The sequence below is a fragment of the Pantherophis guttatus genome, chromosome 13, assembly GCF_059756535.1.
Source record: "Pantherophis guttatus breed Tessera chromosome 13, ASM5975653v1, whole genome shotgun sequence".
Taxonomy (NCBI): Eukaryota; Metazoa; Chordata; class Lepidosauria; order Squamata; family Colubridae; genus Pantherophis; species Pantherophis guttatus.
In genome coordinates, this window is record NC_142075.1 from 24,990,797 (window position 1) to 25,009,635 (window position 18,839).

The window sequence follows — 18,839 nt, forward strand, 5'->3', positions numbered from 1 at the left end:
GTGGGTGCTGCTTTAAGGCAGAATCAAGAAGAAAAAGATTGCAGAGTCAAAATATGTGCCTAAGGATGCTACAATCGTAGAATCAGGGTTGGAAGGGGCCTTAGAGGTCTTCTAGTCCAACCCCCTGCTCATGGCAGGAGTCCTTATGCCATCCCAGACAAATCAATGTGCAATCTACAGGCTAGGGGGCTGTTGTTGCCAGAGGCAGAGCGAAGAACCGCACAAACACAGAGTTTCGTTTAAAGTAAAAATCTCGGGTTTTTTTCCTTTATTTGTCCTTCCGACCTCGTGGTGGATCCTATTATCCTATCCGCTTCCCCCTCTTAGGAATGGTAGCTGCTTCAGCCTTGTGACTCCCACGGGACTAGCTACTGGGCAGGAGCTGAGCGGGAAGAAGGCGAGACACACGGAAAGCGAGCCAGGCTTTGCGTACAGACCAGGCAGGAGCGGAGGGAGTTAGCGGGGCTCCTAGTAGTTCTGCAAAGGGAGAGGAGGGAAAGCAGCCGAGGGGGAGGGGGTGGGTGGGTGGGTGAGAAAAGCACATTTCCAGCTTGGAGTGGTTGGTGGGGAGTTCAGTCTTCTCCGCCGCAGAGATTCAGGAGGGCCCGCTGGTAATCTCCCTTTGTGTCTTGCTGCAGGGAAACCCACAAGAGAAAACGGCAAATTAAATCTTTGAACGATGCAAATGCAACAGTACAGGTAGTCCTCGACTTACAAAAGCTCATTTAGCGACTGAAGTTACAACGGCGCTGAAAAAAGTGACTTATGACTATTTTTCACACTTGTGACTGTTGCAGCATCCCCAGAGTCACGTGATTTACATTCGGAAGCTTGAAAATCGACTCACATTTATGACGGTTGTGGGGTCCCCTTTTGAAACCGTCCAACAAGCAAAGTCCATGGGGAAACCAGATCCACTTAACAACCGGGTTACTAACTTAACAACTGCCGCGGTTCACTTAACAAAGGTGGCAAGGGAAGTCATCAAATGGGGCAAAACTCACTTGACAAATTTCTCACTTAGCCACGTAAATTTTGGGCTCATTGTAGTTGTAAGTCGCAGATTACCTGTACACAAAATTAGGCTCAATTCCCCCCCCCTTGATCGCCAGATCACAGCACGTGGGGCATATTGGGGATTCCCAACCCCATTTGTGGGTGCATGGCAGAAAAGGCCCCCTATTTGATGGGGAGGTGACTCTCTTTAAGGGATTTAAATTCGAGCAGCCGAGGCCCAAGCCAGCTCCATCCTCTTGTCCACCCACCTGGATAAAGTAATAGAGGGATTTTCCGTATTTCCTCTTGAATTCACTCTTAATTTTCAACATGTCAACTTCAGATCGAGAAACCATGACTCGGATCAAGACCTTGTCCCGGGTGCCTTTGCCCTGAAAGTGAAAACACCTGAGGCTGAAACCGAACGTCTGGGAAATCTTTAGAAGCATTTTTTCCCCTCTCCTTCTTCCGACCAGCGAAAGGAAAATTTAGAATTCTTTGACAGAAAGGCAGGGAAAGCAGCTTGGGGAACATTTGCATAAGCAGGAGAACTAATGCCAAAGGGTTGAATGTCTGTCCCATTTCTGCATCCTGTGTGTGGGGGGGGGGGGAGATCCCTGTGGGGTTCTGGAAATTATTTGATAATAGAGCAATTCAATATCGGGGAAGTAATGCCCAATTCTAAGATCGGTATAGTTTAGAAGCCATGTCTTCTGTCCTGACCTGCTTTTAAGTGACAAATCAATCAATCAAACTCAATGAAGTCAGTGTCTACTTCAAAAGGTTGACATTTGTACTGTATAAACTCTTCCACTTGCATCTCTAACATGCATCTCCACCACAATCTCACTCTGCAGGGATGTTGGCAGGTTAGGGTTAAAAAGATGTACGTAAGATTCAGGCTAAGCTTCTATTCCACCATCAGGGCTGCCATCTTGACTTTTTTGACCCTCCCAGTCCTCCTGCTCTTGAGCCAGTAAGGCTTCTCCAAGGGCCTTACCTTCATGGAGTCATAGAGCCGATCGGCAAAGAAGAGCTGTTTGTTCTGAATGCACTGGACTGTGGGAGGAATAAGATCAAAAATTGAAGGTGAGACGTGTGGCAGACAAAACAAGGAAACCATAAAAACCTTTTGTAAATGTGCAACGCTCAGAGACAATTTACACAGGGCCAAAATAAAGACAGGGCCAAAATCTCAAAACCCCACTTTCTAAAATGGAAGAAATCAAAATTAGGGGTGCCTTAATTCTGTTTTAGCCATCGATTTCTCCTCCATTAAAAAGAAATCAATTAGAATTTTGTGATGTTCTTAAGAAATTACGCACGGGCCCAATCAACGCAATTTATTTAGAAAGCTGAAATGCAGCCAACTGGTGTTAATTAGAAATGCAACTTCTTCGAGAGCTTGCGTAATGCAATAATAAATCCATCCGAGGACGTGCCTCAAATTCAGCTGGAGATTATTTTCTGTCCTCTTTGACATCGTGCAGCCTAAAAGGTGTCACAAATCTGAATCTTGAAGACAACCAAGCTTGAAAGCTGATCATCACCGAACTAATTTCTCAGAGCCAGGAAGTTCTCGAGTGCCCTGATGTTCTGACATCCCTACTTCTGCTTTAAAAAAACAGAATCCAGGAACTGTCTTCACCCCAATTTCCCCTCCATCAGGCCAGTGTTGGCTTCCAGCAACTGAGTTCTCTGCTTTGGAGACAGCCACCCGAGATGCCCATGTCCATGTTAAGATGGACGATTGTCCCTTCTTCCCATTTCCTTACCGAGATTAAGGAAGGCATTCTCAAGGTCACCTTTGACCTCCTTCTTGATGCTCTCCAACATATCGTAAGGACTGTAGCTCTTGTACCTTTCGAACACTACCAAGACAAGGAAAAGGAAAGTCAAAACAATAGTTTAGGTGAAGACAATGTTCGAGAATGTCAGGATCTAATAGTCGGTTAGATCTATGATGACACTGCCAGATCTCAGGAAGAAGACTCCAAGTTGGATTTAACACTTCTGGTCCTCCTGATAAGGCGCATTCAGGTTGGGAAATGATAGTAGGAAACAATTCCATGAGTAACAGAGAATTACTCTTTCATCTTGGCTCGGTTGTCTGCTTATCAAAGAGGTTGGTTGCCCTTAAGGAGCTTCTCAGTGGTCCACTCTCAATGGGCAAGAAAGCTCTGGAAAGTGAAGCTGCTACCCAGAGCATAGACTGGTCTTTCCTAGTCTCATATATTGGCTGACAAGAGGAGTCTGCCATGAACGTCACCTGGTCCTTTTGAGCTGAAGAAGCTTGGACCGTCTTCTGAAAGCTGATCCTCTAGGCCAGAGGTGTCCAACCTTGGCAATTTTAAGACCTGTGGACCTCAACTCCCAGAAGCCCCCATGGAGTTGGTCCTGGGCATTGACTTGCTTGGACTGCACCCCCAGCTCTCTGGAGAGGGTTCATTTTACCTTTCTGGAGATGGGGGGTGCTCCTCTCGGTCATGATGTTGATCCACTTGGGAACGTCGGTGCCCTTCCGCTTCACTCCGGCATCGTAGAGGTCCTGGGGAGGACAGGGACATGTCTGGGGTCAGCCCCCATCCACAACTGGAATGTGCTCCTCAGCCCGAGCACCCGATGAGCTCAGGCAGGAATTCTGCGGGCAGAATCTGCCAGCTCTTGCCAAGGTGGCAGAAAAAAGCAAGGACAGCTATAAAGGGAAACTTGCGTGGCCAGATGAAGTAACAGAAACCATAGACGGAGAAGCAAAATGGGAGAGGCAGATCATTTTCTGTCGCATTTGAGGGAGGGAGCAGGGAGGGTTGTTTTAATTGCTTGGTGAGATGGGCGGCAATAAATGCTAGAAATAAATACATTATTTTCAGTTTTGTGCCACGGAAGGAAGTATTTACCCGAGCATCTTGGTCAATGAGCTCAAAGTCCACTACAGAATAGTCTTCGTTTCTCCTGCCCTTGAAACAGAGAACAGAAACACAAAGTAAGTCCCTATTATCCATCACAGAGTCCCAGGTAGGGAAGGCCCATCGAGGGCATCTAGTCCAACCCCCAACTTTTGCACACCCGCAGGGATCCCATAGCTGCAACATCACCATCAGATTCTGAGATCCAAATCAAATCAATTTGGGGGTCAGAACCATTTGGGGATCGTGGTGAGCATAGCTGGCTGGGGAATTCTGGGAGTTGGAAGGCCACAGGACTCAAAGTGATCAAGGTGGAGAAACTCTGATTTTTCAAGGAGATTCCTACCTTGGCCAGCGCAACCATCAGTTTACGGAAATCCCCGGAGGTGTCAGAGATGATGTCTTTTTCCAGTTCAGTTTTGTACACTAAAAACGAAGCAGAATGAAGGTTAAAGATGGGGGAACCACCTCAGGGTTTAATCTGACAAACATGGAACTGCAGTCCTGAAATTCACTACAGAGGCAAGAACAACCATCGTTTGATGCTCTATAAAGCAGAGGCAGTAAGAGGCACCTCCCAGGGCCCTGACTACAGGTAGTCCTACAATTGGGACTGGCCGCTCAGTCGTTAAGCAAAACAGTTACTATGTGAAACAGCGCCTGCTTAAAATCTAACTGAAGTTTTCCTTTAGTTTTGAGACCTGCCAAGGTCATAAATGCAAGGATTGGTTGTAAAGTGTCTTTATCTTCACTGTCATAGCTGTGAACAGCCACTAAACAAGGTGGTTACTAAGTGAGGAGTACCTGTAATTAAATTCCACCTGGAGCTCACTGAACATTGGGTGAAGCTGGGGAAATTTTGTGGGGGGGGTTTTCTAGAAACTCCAAACTGTATATTATAGAAAATATTCTTTCTTGTTTTCACTGCAGATATTTTGGGCAAGGACTTTATTGAAAACCACATTTTCTATTCCTTCAGTCCTGGTGACCTGTTTGACTTCTATATCCAGTGAAGTTTGCTAAGTTCTCCACTCCTCGGATGCAAGCTGCTTATTCAATATATATATTGAATATATATATATATAAATTAACAAGTGAAAAATTCTGGAGATTGCATGCAGAAAAGAGGTGTCATCTCAGCAATTCTTCGCAAGAGGCCTCTTTTCCTTCAGTAAGAAATAATAGTTGCTGTCCACCCTTAACAAAATCCCGGGTACTTAAAGGAGAGGCTTGGCTCCCTCTCTTCCCATGAGCATCCTGGCCAACTTACTTTCCTTGTAAACTTTGTTGATGACGGCCAGTTCCTGGTTTGTCCGCGAGCAAATGATCTCAATGAGAGTGTCTTCGTCGGTTCCCAGGCCCTGGAATGCAAGAGAATGCTCTACGGTCATCTCGGTTAGGTGGATCACGGTCTGACTCACATCACTGGCAAAACCTTCCGGAAAGTCTTTGTCGGGACCAGGCAGGGGCCTTGCTTGAACTGAGCTCCAATTGAAGCCTCCCACCCCCTGGGAATGACTGGGAAAACTCCAGCTTAAGACTTAGAAAGCGGCTGCCACCATTCCTTTTTTTTTTTTTCTTATTTAATATTATTTTATTTGTAACAAAAAAATTCAGATTTTCATAATCAAACTAATAAATTTATAAATCCACAACCCCCCCTAAAGAAAAACAAGGTCAGATGATTCCTGATGCTTGGAAGGACTTATGAGTCACAAAATGCTAGTTTTTGTGGTTAATGACTGCATCCTAACTCAATTTTATTTATTTTTTCCCTCCTAGTGTTTTTCTTGCAATTGCAGCATCCGCTTTGTTTAGCTTCACTGAGATCAGATCCATTGCTTGCAACAGGAATCCTGCGGACCTAAGGAAACCTAACACACTTTCATTCACAGCACCAATAAGGTTAAATGCTTACTCGATTTTCCAATGCTTGTTAATCTTTTTTAATTCTGTTTTTCTCCCCTCTGTTATTTATTTTTTTTTTTTTTACTGTGTTCTTAAACACTGAGAGAAAGAGAAGTCCTGGCTCCTCCCTCCAAGCTAGAAGGCGAAATGATGGTCAAGTCAGGTTGTAATGCAGCTTGTGGACAGTAGAGGAAAGTGTTGGCTAAAGAAAATGCCAGCAATTTACCTGGCACTATATGCCTCCTATTTATTTATTTGTTTGTTTGTTTGTTGATTTAATTTTATGTATTTATTTTCTATTGCACCAGGTGCAATTCCCAGGTCCCAAGAGGGCGATTCCGGAGGCCCAACTCCTTCAATCCCCTCCTGAGCATCCAAACCCTCTTTCCCAAACCTGCCAATGGGTGGTACTCCCATGCCCATAACTCCCAAACGTCCCCTGTCTGCGTGGCTGAGGTGGATGGGGCCTTCAGGGGGAATGAAATTTGGGAGAGGAGGAAGAGCTCAGTTTCACCCTGGGAGCAGAAGACATCTGGATCTTGACCAGGGTGGAGGTGATGGGAGGAAAGGGGGCTCCCCCCCACACATACACACACACAGCACCAGGATGTCACTGACCTTCATGGCTGCCTTCAGCTCAGAGGCGTCATACTGCGCTGGCGTCTTCAAGAGGCCCAAGATGACCGTTTCCAGGTGGCCGGAGAGGGCAGACTTCAAAGCAGCAGGCAGTTCCTACGGCAGGGGCGAGATCGACCACTTAGGATGCCTTCTGAATTAGCAGACCTCTGCTCCCCCCAAGCCACTCCGTTCCCACAAGCCATAAATTGTGGTTTACAAATCGGAGAGTCCAGGTTTTCACTACAAACTAGGTCAAAACCCAGACACATCACACTAAGCCAGGTTTAGTAAGGTTCAAATAAGCCACAATTGGTTAAGCAATGACTTGATGCTAAATTCCCACCTCGCCCCAGGGGAATTCTGGGGAGTCCCAGCCTTCGTACCTTCTTTGTTCTCCGCTGGTAAGCAAAAGCGATATCCTGGCGTTGTTCATTGCTGCGGTTTGTCAAAAGGTTGACAATGGTCACTTCATCCACCCCTGCAGAGAGAGAGAGAGAGAAAACACCTCAGCCCAAGGCAGCCTTCTCCTCCATTCTGTCCGTCTGTCTCTCTGTCTCTCTCTCTGTCTAGAGCAGTGTTTCTCAACCTTGGTAGCTTGGAGATGGGTGGACTTCAACTCCCAGAATCCCCCAGCCAGCAGTATCCACCCATCTTCAAGCTTCCAAGGTTGAGAAACACTGGTCTAGAGCATTGTTTTTCAACCTTGGCCACTCTAAAGTGGGTGGACTTCAGCTCCCAGGATTCAGCTTTGGAAGGAGTGGACTTCAACTCCCAGGATGCCACTGTCAACAGAAGGCGGGGACTTCAGTTCCCATGGCTGGCTGGGGAATTCTGGGAGTTGAAGTCCACCCATCTAAAAGTTGCCAAGATTGCAAAACACCGTTGTAGAGATAAGCCCAAGGAGAGGGAATTAAAAAAATATCTCAATTGTATAAAGCGTGCTGAGAAGGAAAGCCAGTAAAAGCAGCTTGTTAAAAGTTGACTTTCTTGCATCAGCACTTCCTTTAGCAATGACGGATTGATTGACTAGCATCGTCCGGCTTTTAAAAGCCCAAACGTCCTGGGATTCTGGACCGGGAAGGGAAAGAAAGGTGGGTCTCCACACCCCTGTGCAAAGAGGAATGTCCGGATTTTGCGCCAGTCATGCAGAGCGCGAAAACAATGGTTTTCAGAAGTGGTGAATCTTTAATCAAACACTCCCAAAGGGGAGAAGACCACAGATCAGCCAGAGTCAATTTAAAAGGGCAAAAGCCTCCCCTAACCCACCCACCCATCCAGTTGCATCAGGTTGGAGGGAATGCCGGTTGCGTCATGCGTTGTCATCCGATGTAACCATCGGGGTGGGGGGAAAACTATGAATCAAAGTCCTTGTTTCCTCCATTTTAATCAAGTCTCCCCAATTCCAAAATCAAACATGCACGGGGGGGTGGGGGTGAGGGTGGGGAGGAGGCTTTGGCTTCTCTCCAGAAAGAGCATCCAGAGGGCTGTTGAGCTTGGGAAAAAAGGGCAATCCTTGTGGGACGGCCTCACAAGAGACCCACCAACTGGCACCGAGGCTGCATTCCAGTGTTGGAAAAATGCAGCATTTGTGGGCTGCTGACTCACGGCGGCCGAGACCTTCTGGCAGGGCAGGGAGGACCGAGATGGCCTCTTCCTCCCTCATCAGGGCCAGCTCAGGCCCAGCCTTGCAAGAAGGGACCGCTGGATTACGGCCAGCCAGTTCTTCTCTGCTCAGCATGGCCATCGCCCAACTAACGGCGGTTGAAGTCCTAGCATGGCTGAGCAACACAAGCCAAAGAGAAGCCATGGTTTGTGCCCTTTGTGGATCAGTCCCCAAGGCGCTTTTTCAAAAGGCAGCTGGAGTTTGGTTTTCCTTGAAAATGTTTCGTTTCTCATCCAGAACTAAAGAAGCTTCTTGGATAAGAAGCAAAACACCTTCAAGGAAAAACCAGGAAAGTCCAGCTGCCTCTTGAAAAAAGCACCTTGGGGACAGCCATGACCTGGATGACGGAGAATCTCCATGCACCTTTGAGGAGAAGGCATTACACTGCAGGGAGGGGGAATGGGGATGGCTGTGGCCCATTGGGGGCCCTGGAATGAGGTTTGGGGACTTCAACCCTTCCGGAGGAGATCTGGAAAGGGGGCATCGTTCCCTCTGGATCTCCTCTGCTCCTTCCAGGTCTGGCCAGAAGAAAAGGCCACGGGCCCAGGGAACTCTGCAGGGAGGGCAAAAAAAGGCCCCCCACTCGCAGCTCTACCCCACCTTATGCACATCAGTGCTTGTGGGAAAGGGGCGGAGCTTCAGCCAGGCACTAGTGGACACCCTCGTGGTATTTGTCACACGCAGAAACACACCGCTGTGTTTTCTTCCCTGGTGAGAGCGGTCTGTCAGAGTCTTCCCAAATATGGGAGGGATGCCCACTGCTTCTGCTTTCGCCTTTCAGCCCCAATCCAGGGGCCTCCGCAGGCAGCTGCTTCCTAACCCACAACCTCTTATCACGCGGCCTAGAAACCCACCCGAACCCCTCCCACAATTCTGCAACCAGGTTCGGCCATCCCCCCCCCCTCCAAAAAAACCCTAGATCTGCTTCCTTTTGTTTTGAAGGGCTGCTCAAGAGCTACACCCGTCTCTGGCCAGGACCCCCCAGGAACGGAAGGGACCCAAAGTGTTCCCCCCCCCATCCTCTAATCCTGCCTCCTTGTCCAGCCAGGAGAAAAAGCAGCCCTGGTTGACTTTGGGCCCAACTCCGCGCAGCTTCTTGGCACCGACCTTTGGCCTTGATGGCGGTTTCCAGGGTGAGAGCATCACGGTCAGCATCGAAGTTCCCGTAGGGTTTGACGGTGGCGTAGGCGCTGGGGGGCAGGGAGTGCTGGGGTGGGTGGAGAAAAAAGGCAACCGTCAATGGGAAGACCTGCTGAGCCAACTCATTGCTCGTGGGGGCAGAGAGACCTGAGGGGCCAGTCCCACAGGCAAAAGAAAGCCTTGAGCGAGGCTGCCTTTGCCAAGCTGCTGCCCTCCTGAAGGGCTGGCATCAACCCATCTGCAGGTCCCCAGCTTGCGGGAGGCTGTTGCTCTGCAAGCTTTGACCCCATGGATTGGGGTCAAAGGGACTTCATTGAATTCCCTTTGAATTGCAGCCCCCTCTTAAGCCCAGCAGCAAGGACTGCCCTGGATAGTGCTGATGGGATCTGTAGTCCCACGCCCGATTGGGGAAGATGACTGTTCCTGCAGCAAGCCCGTCTCGCTTCCCCAAAGTGCTCAAAAGGAGAAGTGACTTTGGTCATAAATATTTCACTTCCCTGGGAGGGGGGAGGGGCAGATCTCCAACGGGGTCTTTGAGGGGGCCACCCCCTTGCAAGCCTGCCAAGCAGGTTCCACCAGGGCAAAGCCAGGGTGGCTTCGTAGAAGAAAATACTTGGCTTTTCTTTGGAAATCCACCCTGCGAGAGGGAAGGGGCGGAGAGGAGTGTTTTCAAGAGAACCCACCCTGCCACCTTCCCTCTCCCCGGGCAGGAGCTGGCATGAGGCCAGGCCAGGCTTGGCACCACAGGCAATTTCCCAGAAGCAGCCGCTGATTCATGAAGCCAAAACCAACAAGGAGTGGAAAAGTTAAATGCACCGAACTCAAGCTGTCTCGTCTCCAAACAAAGGAATTCTTTGGCTGCTCAACAGCAGGCAGTGGAAAGAGCTTGGAACGGGGGAAGGAAATAACTGACCGGCCCCAGGAGAGCCTCTGCAGAGAACCTGCTGAGCCTGTTGGTCAGAGGAGCCCATTCTGGCCTGGAGGACACCCCCCCACACACACACACAAAGGGCAGCGTTGCAGCCACTCGATGGGCAAAAGCTGTTAATGGCCTGGACTATGCCCTCAATGGCCCTTTAAAGGTGAATATTTGCAGCTCGGGGTTGAACTGAAGGGTCCTTAACCAACCCTGAGCTGGGTTGTTTTCTTGCAGACATTTTATTACCCAACTAGATAACATCATCAGTGCTACAAGGAAGTGGGGTGCTGACTTTTTGAGCCTGCCCTATCTACATTTCCTGGGGAAATCCCCTTGGGGGGCAAACCCAGTTAGGGTTAGGATTAGGTCCCCATGAATTTGAAGAGCAAAATGGACATCACCAACGGATTCGTAGCACATGGGAATGCTTAGGAGGGGGGTCGTGTTTTGAACCCGCCTCCTCTACAATACTTACATCTCCCTCCAGGGTGAGCTTGCTTAGGATTTCGTGTACGGTTGACATCTTGACAAGAAGCTGGAAGAAAGAACAGAAAAAAGAAGGTGTCATAAAAATCCATCTCGGCTTCTAGAGGCCTTGAGACTTTAGGGGCCTCTGATTCTGTAGCCCCCCCCCCCCTCCCCGCCTTGACTGCATGGCCTGGTCAATGAATGGCCGTCCTTGTTCACCAGCGTTTCACTTCTGGGTTTCCCAAAGCTTCCAACAAAGGCTTTATTTGTTTCCAGCTAGCCCAACAGAGCCAATCCTGGATCCTAACAGATACAGCAAGGAAAACCACAAACTTTCAGACTTGGAGAGTTTCTTCTCTCTGGTCAATCCGTAACCTAAAATTTCAAACTGCAGATTTTAAAAAGTACCTAAAACTAATTAGCCCCAGTTTTGGCTCTCACTTACACATTTCAAACTCAGAGTTAGGGAGAGCCTTACTGCAATTCTGTGGAAGAGGAGTTTCTTATCTTAGGGGTGAGCAGCCCCAGAGACATCCCATAATATGAAATGAACCCCAAAGTACTTTACAATTCAGGAAACATGGACTTTCCAGCCAGGATTTCTTCCCCAGAGGGGATTTGCTGCCGTTGAAGACTTGGGGCAAGAGGTTTAAGTTCAATTGCCAAGGCGGTAATACAATTAAGCACCATAAAGATGGGGGCAATTTAATTAAGGAAGCGAGCTTTTAAAAGAGGCTTGGCCTCTTGCAAGCTACACAAGAACACCGCTGAACAACGTTGGAAAGATTGAGGAAGTCGAAGCCAGCAACGTGCAATTAATAAGCCAGCTATTAAGGGTGAGGCAAGGCTGGGGAAACCACGGTTTGCCAAGAATTTTTCAGCCCCACCAACATTCTTTGTTCCTCAGTTCTGTAGGCTTCAAGGAAAAATAGAAAAGTAAAGTAAAAGAAGGGAGGGAGGGAGGGAGGGAGGGAGGGAGGGAGGGAGGGAGGAAGGAAGGAAGGAAGGAAGGAAGGAAGGAAGGAAGGAAGGAAGGAAGGAAGGAAAGCATTTTATTTGAACACCGCAGAAGAATGCACATTCTTTAGAAAAGATTGGGAAGACTCTTGAGATTCAAAAGGAAAAAAAAATGGAGAGAAATGGAAGAGAAATGTTGCAGGGCAGAGCAGAGGCTTCCATCCAGCAAAGCTGAGGAAAGTTTTCCATCCTGCAGAGCCCAGATTCCACTTCCATTGTGGAGCAGAAGGGGGGCTGCCCGCCCTTCCCACCCCTGGCCAGGCTTCAGAAAAGTTGTCCCTCTCTGCCCCCAAACTCCTATCAGCGTGTTTGCGAGCATCCTGTCCCTTCCAGGCTGGGCTGGCAGAGGTGCAGTGGTCCTTGGAGGGTGGGATCCCACCATACCACTCCCCTCCCTCTTCCAAGAAGGGGGCAATGCCAAATTCCTCAGCTCAGATAAATCTTCCAGCTGCTGACCCCAAATGCAGCCAAAAAAACCCCGACAATTGTTTGCAAACTTTTCTTTTCAAATCCACCCTGGGCAAGGCAAGCAGCCAACTTGCAAAACCCAGGAGAGACCCCTAGAAGGGGCACAACCCACTGCCCTGATTGAAACATCTAGTTATGAAAAGAAAGAACTCCAAAGAGGACCCTTCGAGGTCATCCAATCCAACCCGGGCAGCTGGCCATCTTTCCAAAGCTGCAGAACAATCCTAGGGACATGGAGACTCAGCTGAGCCAAGGGACTGGCAAGCACATTGCTCCCTTCCCCTCAAATGCAGCACTCGGGGAAGGGGGGAAATATTCCAATAAAGGGGAAGGTTATGGAGGGCAGAAGGGGGTGGGGTGTGAACTTGGGCAATTGGAAATGTGGGAAAGGGAGATTTGATTATGTGGGGCTGAAAAGAGGACATTGCGAGTCACTTCCTAAGTAGCCTTTTTAAAAAAACATGTTTCTAGTCCCTAGGATGGCCAAGAGAGTTTGGGGATAACACAGGTCAGGATACAGCAATACCTCCTCAGGCTTCATGTCCTGAGGTTCTGAGGATGGGCAACCCACTGGGGTCTCCAAAGCTGGCTGGGGAATTCTGGGAGTTGAAGTCCGCCCATCTTAAAGAGGCCAAGGTTGAGAAATGCTATTTTAACCCAATGAGAAGAGCTTCCCTTCTTGCTATTTCTCTGCTGGCAATCCCATTCACAGGTATACTGCCTCCTACTTTGGATGCTCCGTAGCGCCCACCAGGATGCCCCTCTCTCCGTCCTGGGCTCCTCCCCTCTGGTCTCAAAATGGTCTAAGCTCCTAGGACCCAACAGAAGTCCCGGGTCTGCTCATCAATCCCCTCCAACGGCCGTGACTCGATTTTATTTCCCCCCCCCCCCCCAAGCACTCTTGGCCTGGGAGCAGGAGCAGCAGCAGCAACGGGGCTCCAGCCTGGAAAAAAAGACTTGGAAAGGCGGGGGGAGCGGAGGGGAGGGGAGGGGAGGGAATCCAAGGAACAGCCTTACGCACGCGGGCAACCCGTGCCAAGCGCAGCCCTCCCCTGCCAAGGCGCCGCTGGAAGACCGGGCGGGTCCCGCTGAGCCGCCCCCGGGCCCAGGAGGGCCTATCAGGGCGAGGACCGGGTGGGGGGAGATGCCTCCTCCAAAGGGAATTCTGCAGGGATCCCTCCGCTTGGAGAGCGATCTTTGATCGGGGAGAAAAGATCGCCAGGGTTCAGCTACGTGGCGGGCCGCCTTACAGGTGAGGGCTGCTGCAACACGGGGCGGCTGCTATGCCGCTGCAGAATCTGGGCGTTTCCAGCCAGGAGAAGAGGATTCTAGTCCTCATGGGCGTTGGTTCAGCAGCTTGAAAGGGGCGATCCCTTCCCTTCCCTAAGCGTCTTTCTCAGACCCGACTTTGTTCCCATCAAGTGTTTCCTTCAGCTCCACAAGGGGGGTGGGGGGTGGGGGGTGATTTTGAATTCACACAGCCAACCTCTGGCATGTTAAAAGCACCGCTTAACACTGGATCCAAAAAAATGATATTTTAAACCCAGGGATCTATGGAGGTTCTCAGTCCTCAGGTCATGGTTGTCCCAAAGGTGCTTTTCAAAAGGCAACTGGACTTTCTGGTTTTTCTTTGAAGACCTTTTGTTTCTCATCCAAGAAGCTTCTTCAGAACTGAAGCTTCTTTAGAACCGAAGGAGCTGCTCGGATGAGAAGCGAAACGTCTTCAAGGAAAAACAAAGTCCAGCACCTTTTGAAAAAGCACCTGTGGGACTTTAAACCCAGGTTTCTTTGTTTCTATGGAGATTCCCCGTCATCCAGGTCATGTTTGTCCCAAAGGTGCTTTTTTTCCAACAGGCAACTGGACTTTCTGGTTTTTGCTTTGAAGACGTTTCACTTCTGGGTCCAAGAAGCTTAAGAGAGCTGAAGAAGGTTCTTGGATGAGAAGCGAAACGTCTTCAAAGAAAAACCAGAAAGTTTCACTGGTTTGGGGTTCTTTGGCATCAGTTATAGCAAGTCCTATCTAACTGCAGCTTGGAAATCAAAGGGTTTGAAAAGGAACTGGTTTGTTCTGCTTCTATCTGGCATTGCTATGTGCTGGCATGAGAAAACAGCAAAGGGGATCAAATGATCCCGGCTACTCCTGAGAGCAGGAATGAAAGGCTGAGTTGTGTGCTCAGCACAATTGGGCACAAGATGCTTACACAGCAGACAAAGTTTGGGTCTGTTCCAACCCCAAAGTGAATTATCTTGTGTTAGATTTTTCCCAAGGACTACTGCAAAACTTCAAGACAAAGTGTTGGCCATACCAGTGCAGTCTTCTCCAACTTGGTCCCCCCCCCCCCAAAAAAGATCTGCACTTCCATACCCATAATCCTCAGCCAGCAGGATCAGACAGGGCAAAGGAGTTGGTGCTTCTTGGCCATCGTAGAATTTGATATGGCCACAACTGGAAGCTACCAAGGCAGAAAGCAGATGCTTTGATCCAGAGACATCCCTCTTACTTTCCTAATAAAATGCAAGCTTTCTGATGAAAGGTAGGCCTGCAACAGCCCTGTGAGGTAGGCCAGGATGCTGGTGCCCAGCAGGAATTAAGAAAATTTGAAATATGTTTGAGCAGAGATTTGGATCTGGAGTGCCGGTTTAGTGGTCCCTAAAGTAGTTTTTCTCAAGCTTGGCAATTTTCGGATGGTTGGACTTCAGTTCCCAGAATTCAACCTGAAGATGGGTGGACTTCAATTAACTTATAAGAGGGTTGGAGTTGAAGTCCAACCCTCTTATAAGTTAAGAAACACCACCTTAATACCACTGTAACTGCTGTTCAATGCACTAATAATCCTTTGCAGCTAATTTTTTTTTAAAAATCCCTTTAATCCATCCTACCAGCAAATTAACCTTCTCCAACTAAGGCCGAATTGCCATTTCACAGCTAGAAGCTCATCTGTGCTGGGCCAAGAGCTAAACTAGCTTTGCCCAGACACGCAGACTCCTGTCTGGGACTGCTGGCTGCCATTGCCCCTGGCCGCTCCCTGAGGTGCAGCAGTTGCCTGGCAGGTGAGAAAAAGGGGAGGGGCTCTCCTCTTGCCAAGGGGGGCTGCAAACCCTGGATTCCTGGCTTGGAAGGAAATCTGGGTGTGGTTGGGCAGGAATGCAGGCAGGAAAGAGAAGGCTCTGGAAAATCCAGGGAGGGGAGGATCTGCAGAAAGAGGCCATCATCCACAGCTGCAGATGTTTCCTTCGCTAGGAAGGAAGGAAGGAAGTTAAGAAAATCTACTACTCAAGGCTGCATTTTCCCCCCACCGCAAAAAAAAATCAGACAATGTATTCAAAACCAAACATGGTGTAAATTCAGAATACAGAATAAAGAGTTGGAAGGGGGATCTTGGAGGTCTCCAGCCCCTTGTTAAGGCAGGAGAGTGCATACTAGGGGTCTCAAAACCTGCCCAAAGATTTCTGGACTTCAATTCCCAGAATTCCCATGTTTGGCTGAGGAATCCTGGGAGTTGAAGTCCACAAGTCTTAAAGGTGCCAAGTTTGGAGACCCCTGCCCATATCATTCTGGACAAATGGCTGTCCAGTCCCTTCTCGGAAACCTCCAGTAATGGTGGTGCTGAATCAGAATCCATTCCATGCCAGGCCTCCCCTGAACTCCTCTCTTGTAAGCCTGCAGCTTCTTAGCAAAATAGAGTCTGCCCCCCCCCCCCCCTCATCCCTGGAGAATCAATCTCAGTTGAAGATGGGTGGACTAGTTTGGCTCCAGCCAGCCAGCCACATCTCCTTTCGTGGACCCTGAGCCCCCCAAAGCTTTCAGGGTGGGTGGTGATTTGAACCCAGGTCTCCATAGCTGTAGAGCTCTGAGGCTCCACCCCTTTTGCTTCACTGCTGGTGGAATTTCTTCTTCTCCCCCAGTCCAAGAGGCCCTCAGAGATGGGGCTGCCAACCCCTTTGCAAACAAGCCGGAGACCGTCCTGGCTGCAGCCCATCGGGCCCCTTTCTATAACAAACACATTCATGCTTAATAGCAAACAGATTTATTGCAGCGAAGGCCCCGGAGGGCTCGGCCAAGGCCCACTTTATGGAGGCTCAGCGGCTGTTGCAGCAACAGGAAGGATGCTTAGAAGAACCTCTGGCTCTCTTTCATGCCCGTCCTTATCTGAGACAACCGAGAAGCAACTCTCCAAACGCAAAGCCCAACAGATACAGTCCAGGTTCCATTGCTAGGTGGAGATGCAAAGAACGGCATCTCTGCTATCAGAACTCTTTTGAGGCCACAAAATTTGCAAACTAGACTGCAAAAGTGCCAGTCCACAATATTTTTAGGGGCTGAGCAGCTTTTGTATATCCCTGTGAGGTTTTTAATGCTCACCAGCTGCATAAAGAGGAGATACCCACTCTTCCAGTCTTGCAAAGCTCCTTTGGAGCAAATTAAGCCAAGAGTTTGACTAACTGTTTTGCAGTAAATGTTAATCAGAAGCTGCTCTGATCACTGCCTCTCTGTTCAGATAACAGAGCTTTGCGTTGTGCAACAAACTCCATTTTCTCTGCTAAAAACGTGTCACAGGACAATAAACCATATTTACATTCAAGGGACCGCAAGACTCCTGGCAAGAGGTGGGAGGATGCGGCTGAAGCAGAGTCACAGAGAGGGGGGATCTTCCTCCACCCGCAAACGCCCCCTCCTCCTTCCCCCTCTTCCAGACGTTTGGCAAACCCGGGCCGAGCACAGGGCGTGGCGCCCGCTTTGCTCAACAGCTCGTACCGCATTGCTTGCTGTAACATGCCAGCCGCGGAGGGGAGGGGAGGGAGAATCACTAGATGACATCACAGAAACGGCGTCCAGCCCCTCCCGAGAGCCACACCCGAGCGAGGGTCGTTGCAAGGAGAGGCATCGCCGCTGCAGCTGGCAGAGAGAAAAGCACCAGGCTGAGCAAATCAGGGTGGGGCGTGATGGGAGGGGGGCAGAAGCGGGCCTTAGTAAGGGTCTCCATTGCAACAGCTCTGCAGCCCCCCCCCCGCTCCTCTTGGAAGAGTTTGAGAAAAGAGTCCAACCCACACACACAATCACACACACACAGAGAGAGATTTCCTCCATGGCACTCGGACCTCGGTTGGCAAGCGGGCATCAGAAGCGGAAAGCGGGCGAGGCGAGCATTCCCGACCCTGTACATCCCCCAAAGAGGTTCTGAGGGGCTCCGGGGCAAAAAGCAGCCTGCTTCTTCCAGAGATTTGGGGGGGGGGCTTTTTTTAATGCCCACCCCGTTTTGATGCATACAGCACCATGCAAACCACCCACTTACACAGGACTTCAGCCTCACTCTCTTGCCAGCTGAAGCGAAGCGTAACCCCTAAAGGTGGCACAATGGAGGCAAGGAGGAAAAGAGGAGGGGGCGTCTCTCTCCTGCAGGAAGGGTCCCAGGAGGGGAATTCCCGATACAATCCGGCATCTACCGGGGGGGGGGGGGTACAAAAAGCAGACGCCGCTTGGCGCTCTCCGACGGGAAACAGCAGCCCCGATTTTCTCCCCACCCATGGAAGAGAGTTCCGAAGCAAAGAGCAGCCGGGGGTCCCATGGACATCCTCCCCCCGCCCCGCCCCCCGACGGCTCCCCGGAATCCTTGCAAGAGCCCGGAGACCCCCCCTCCGCCCCCGGCGCTGCCAAGGAGGCTCCCTCCGTCCCTCCCTCCCCGCAGGACCCAGCTGGGACCCCCACCCCGAGGGTAGGACAGCCGCTTTCTCCAACGCGGCGCCCTGCCGGACTCCCGGCCCCGACGGCCATCAGCTGCTCCCGGCGCCGGCTGGGGAAAGGCCGGGGGGCGCAGCGCGACCTGGCTGGGGAGGGGAGGGGAGGGGGCTGCGGGCGCTGCCATCCCCGCTGCAGAGCCCCGAGGGGAGCGGCCGCTGCCGGCGGGAGGACGGGACTTACCGGGCGGGGCTGCAGACTCCGAGCGCCGGCCGGCCTAGCAAGAGCGGGCGGCGCCCGGACGGCCCTTTTGTAGCCGGGCTGCCTCCCAGTCCCCGCCCGCCCTGACGGAGGCCAAGCCCGGCCCGGCCGCCGCCTCTGACTCAGCCCCGCCGGGACGGGAGGGGCGCCGGCGCAGCTGGCAAGGACCTCGCGGGGTGGGGGTGGGGCTGCAGGCGCTTGGCCCCCGGATCGACGGCGGGGCGAGAGGAGCGGGGTCCAGAGAGGCAGCGATGGGTCCTCCGGGGCAACAGCAGCTGCCCTCCCCTCCCCCCAATGTTGCCTTAGACACGGCATGGAGAGCAGCTCTGCCCTGTCCCTTTGCTGGGGCAAGGCAAGAGAAGCCTGGCTCGGTTGCCCCAAGAAGGGCCCTGGGGGGAGGGAAGGTGCCAAGGGCCTCTTTGCAGGCGGAGGGACCATCTCCCCTGTAGACCTCCATCAGGGGATAAAGAGCACCCTCTGGAGACCCCAGCCGGCTTCTTCTGGAGCAAGCCAACGGGGCAACTCCATGAATTGGCGAAGTCTTCACCTCAAGGAGACAAGAAGAATCCCAGGGCTTCTTGGTCATGAGGAGGTCAAAGCAAAAGTTGGTTTCTGCCACTGAGGCTTGCCGGGAGACGTCATCAAAACCCAACTGGGCTTGAGTTTTCCTCCCTGTTGTGATGACTTGAGGGATACAGCTGTGAAGTTTTCTTAGCTGAGATGGAAAGGGGATGGACCATCCCCCCCTCCGAGCTCCAACCAGGCTTAACACTTGAATCCACTCTGGGTTGGCACCCA

General features: G+C 50.8%; 1 protein-coding gene across 2 annotated transcripts; it reads right to left on the minus strand.

Annotated features, from left to right (window-relative positions):
• Positions 1 to 233: 233 nt before the first annotated feature.
• On the minus strand, positions 234 to 18,065 carry ANXA2 (annexin A2). 2 transcript variants are annotated; one of them, XM_034409398.3, is made up of 13 exons: positions 18,024 to 18,065; positions 10,626 to 10,685; positions 9,199 to 9,298; positions 6,812 to 6,906; positions 6,429 to 6,542; positions 5,173 to 5,263; positions 4,249 to 4,328; positions 3,894 to 3,953; positions 3,451 to 3,544; positions 2,772 to 2,867; positions 1,997 to 2,055; positions 1,266 to 1,388; positions 234 to 632 (listed from the first exon to the last, which is right to left on the minus strand). In XM_034409398.3, the coding sequence occupies exons 2-13, from the start codon at positions 10,671 to 10,673 to the stop codon at positions 573 to 575; spliced, it is 1,020 nt and encodes a 339-aa protein (XP_034265289.1). In that variant the 5' UTR covers positions 10,674 to 10,685; positions 18,024 to 18,065; the 3' UTR covers positions 234 to 572. The 2 variants fall into 2 exon arrangements, with proteins under 2 accessions (XP_034265289.1, XP_087734199.1); XM_087878073.1 differs by lacking the exon at positions 18,024 to 18,065 and adding an exon at positions 16,860 to 16,995.
• Between the last annotated feature and the right edge of the window lie 774 nt (positions 18,066 to 18,839).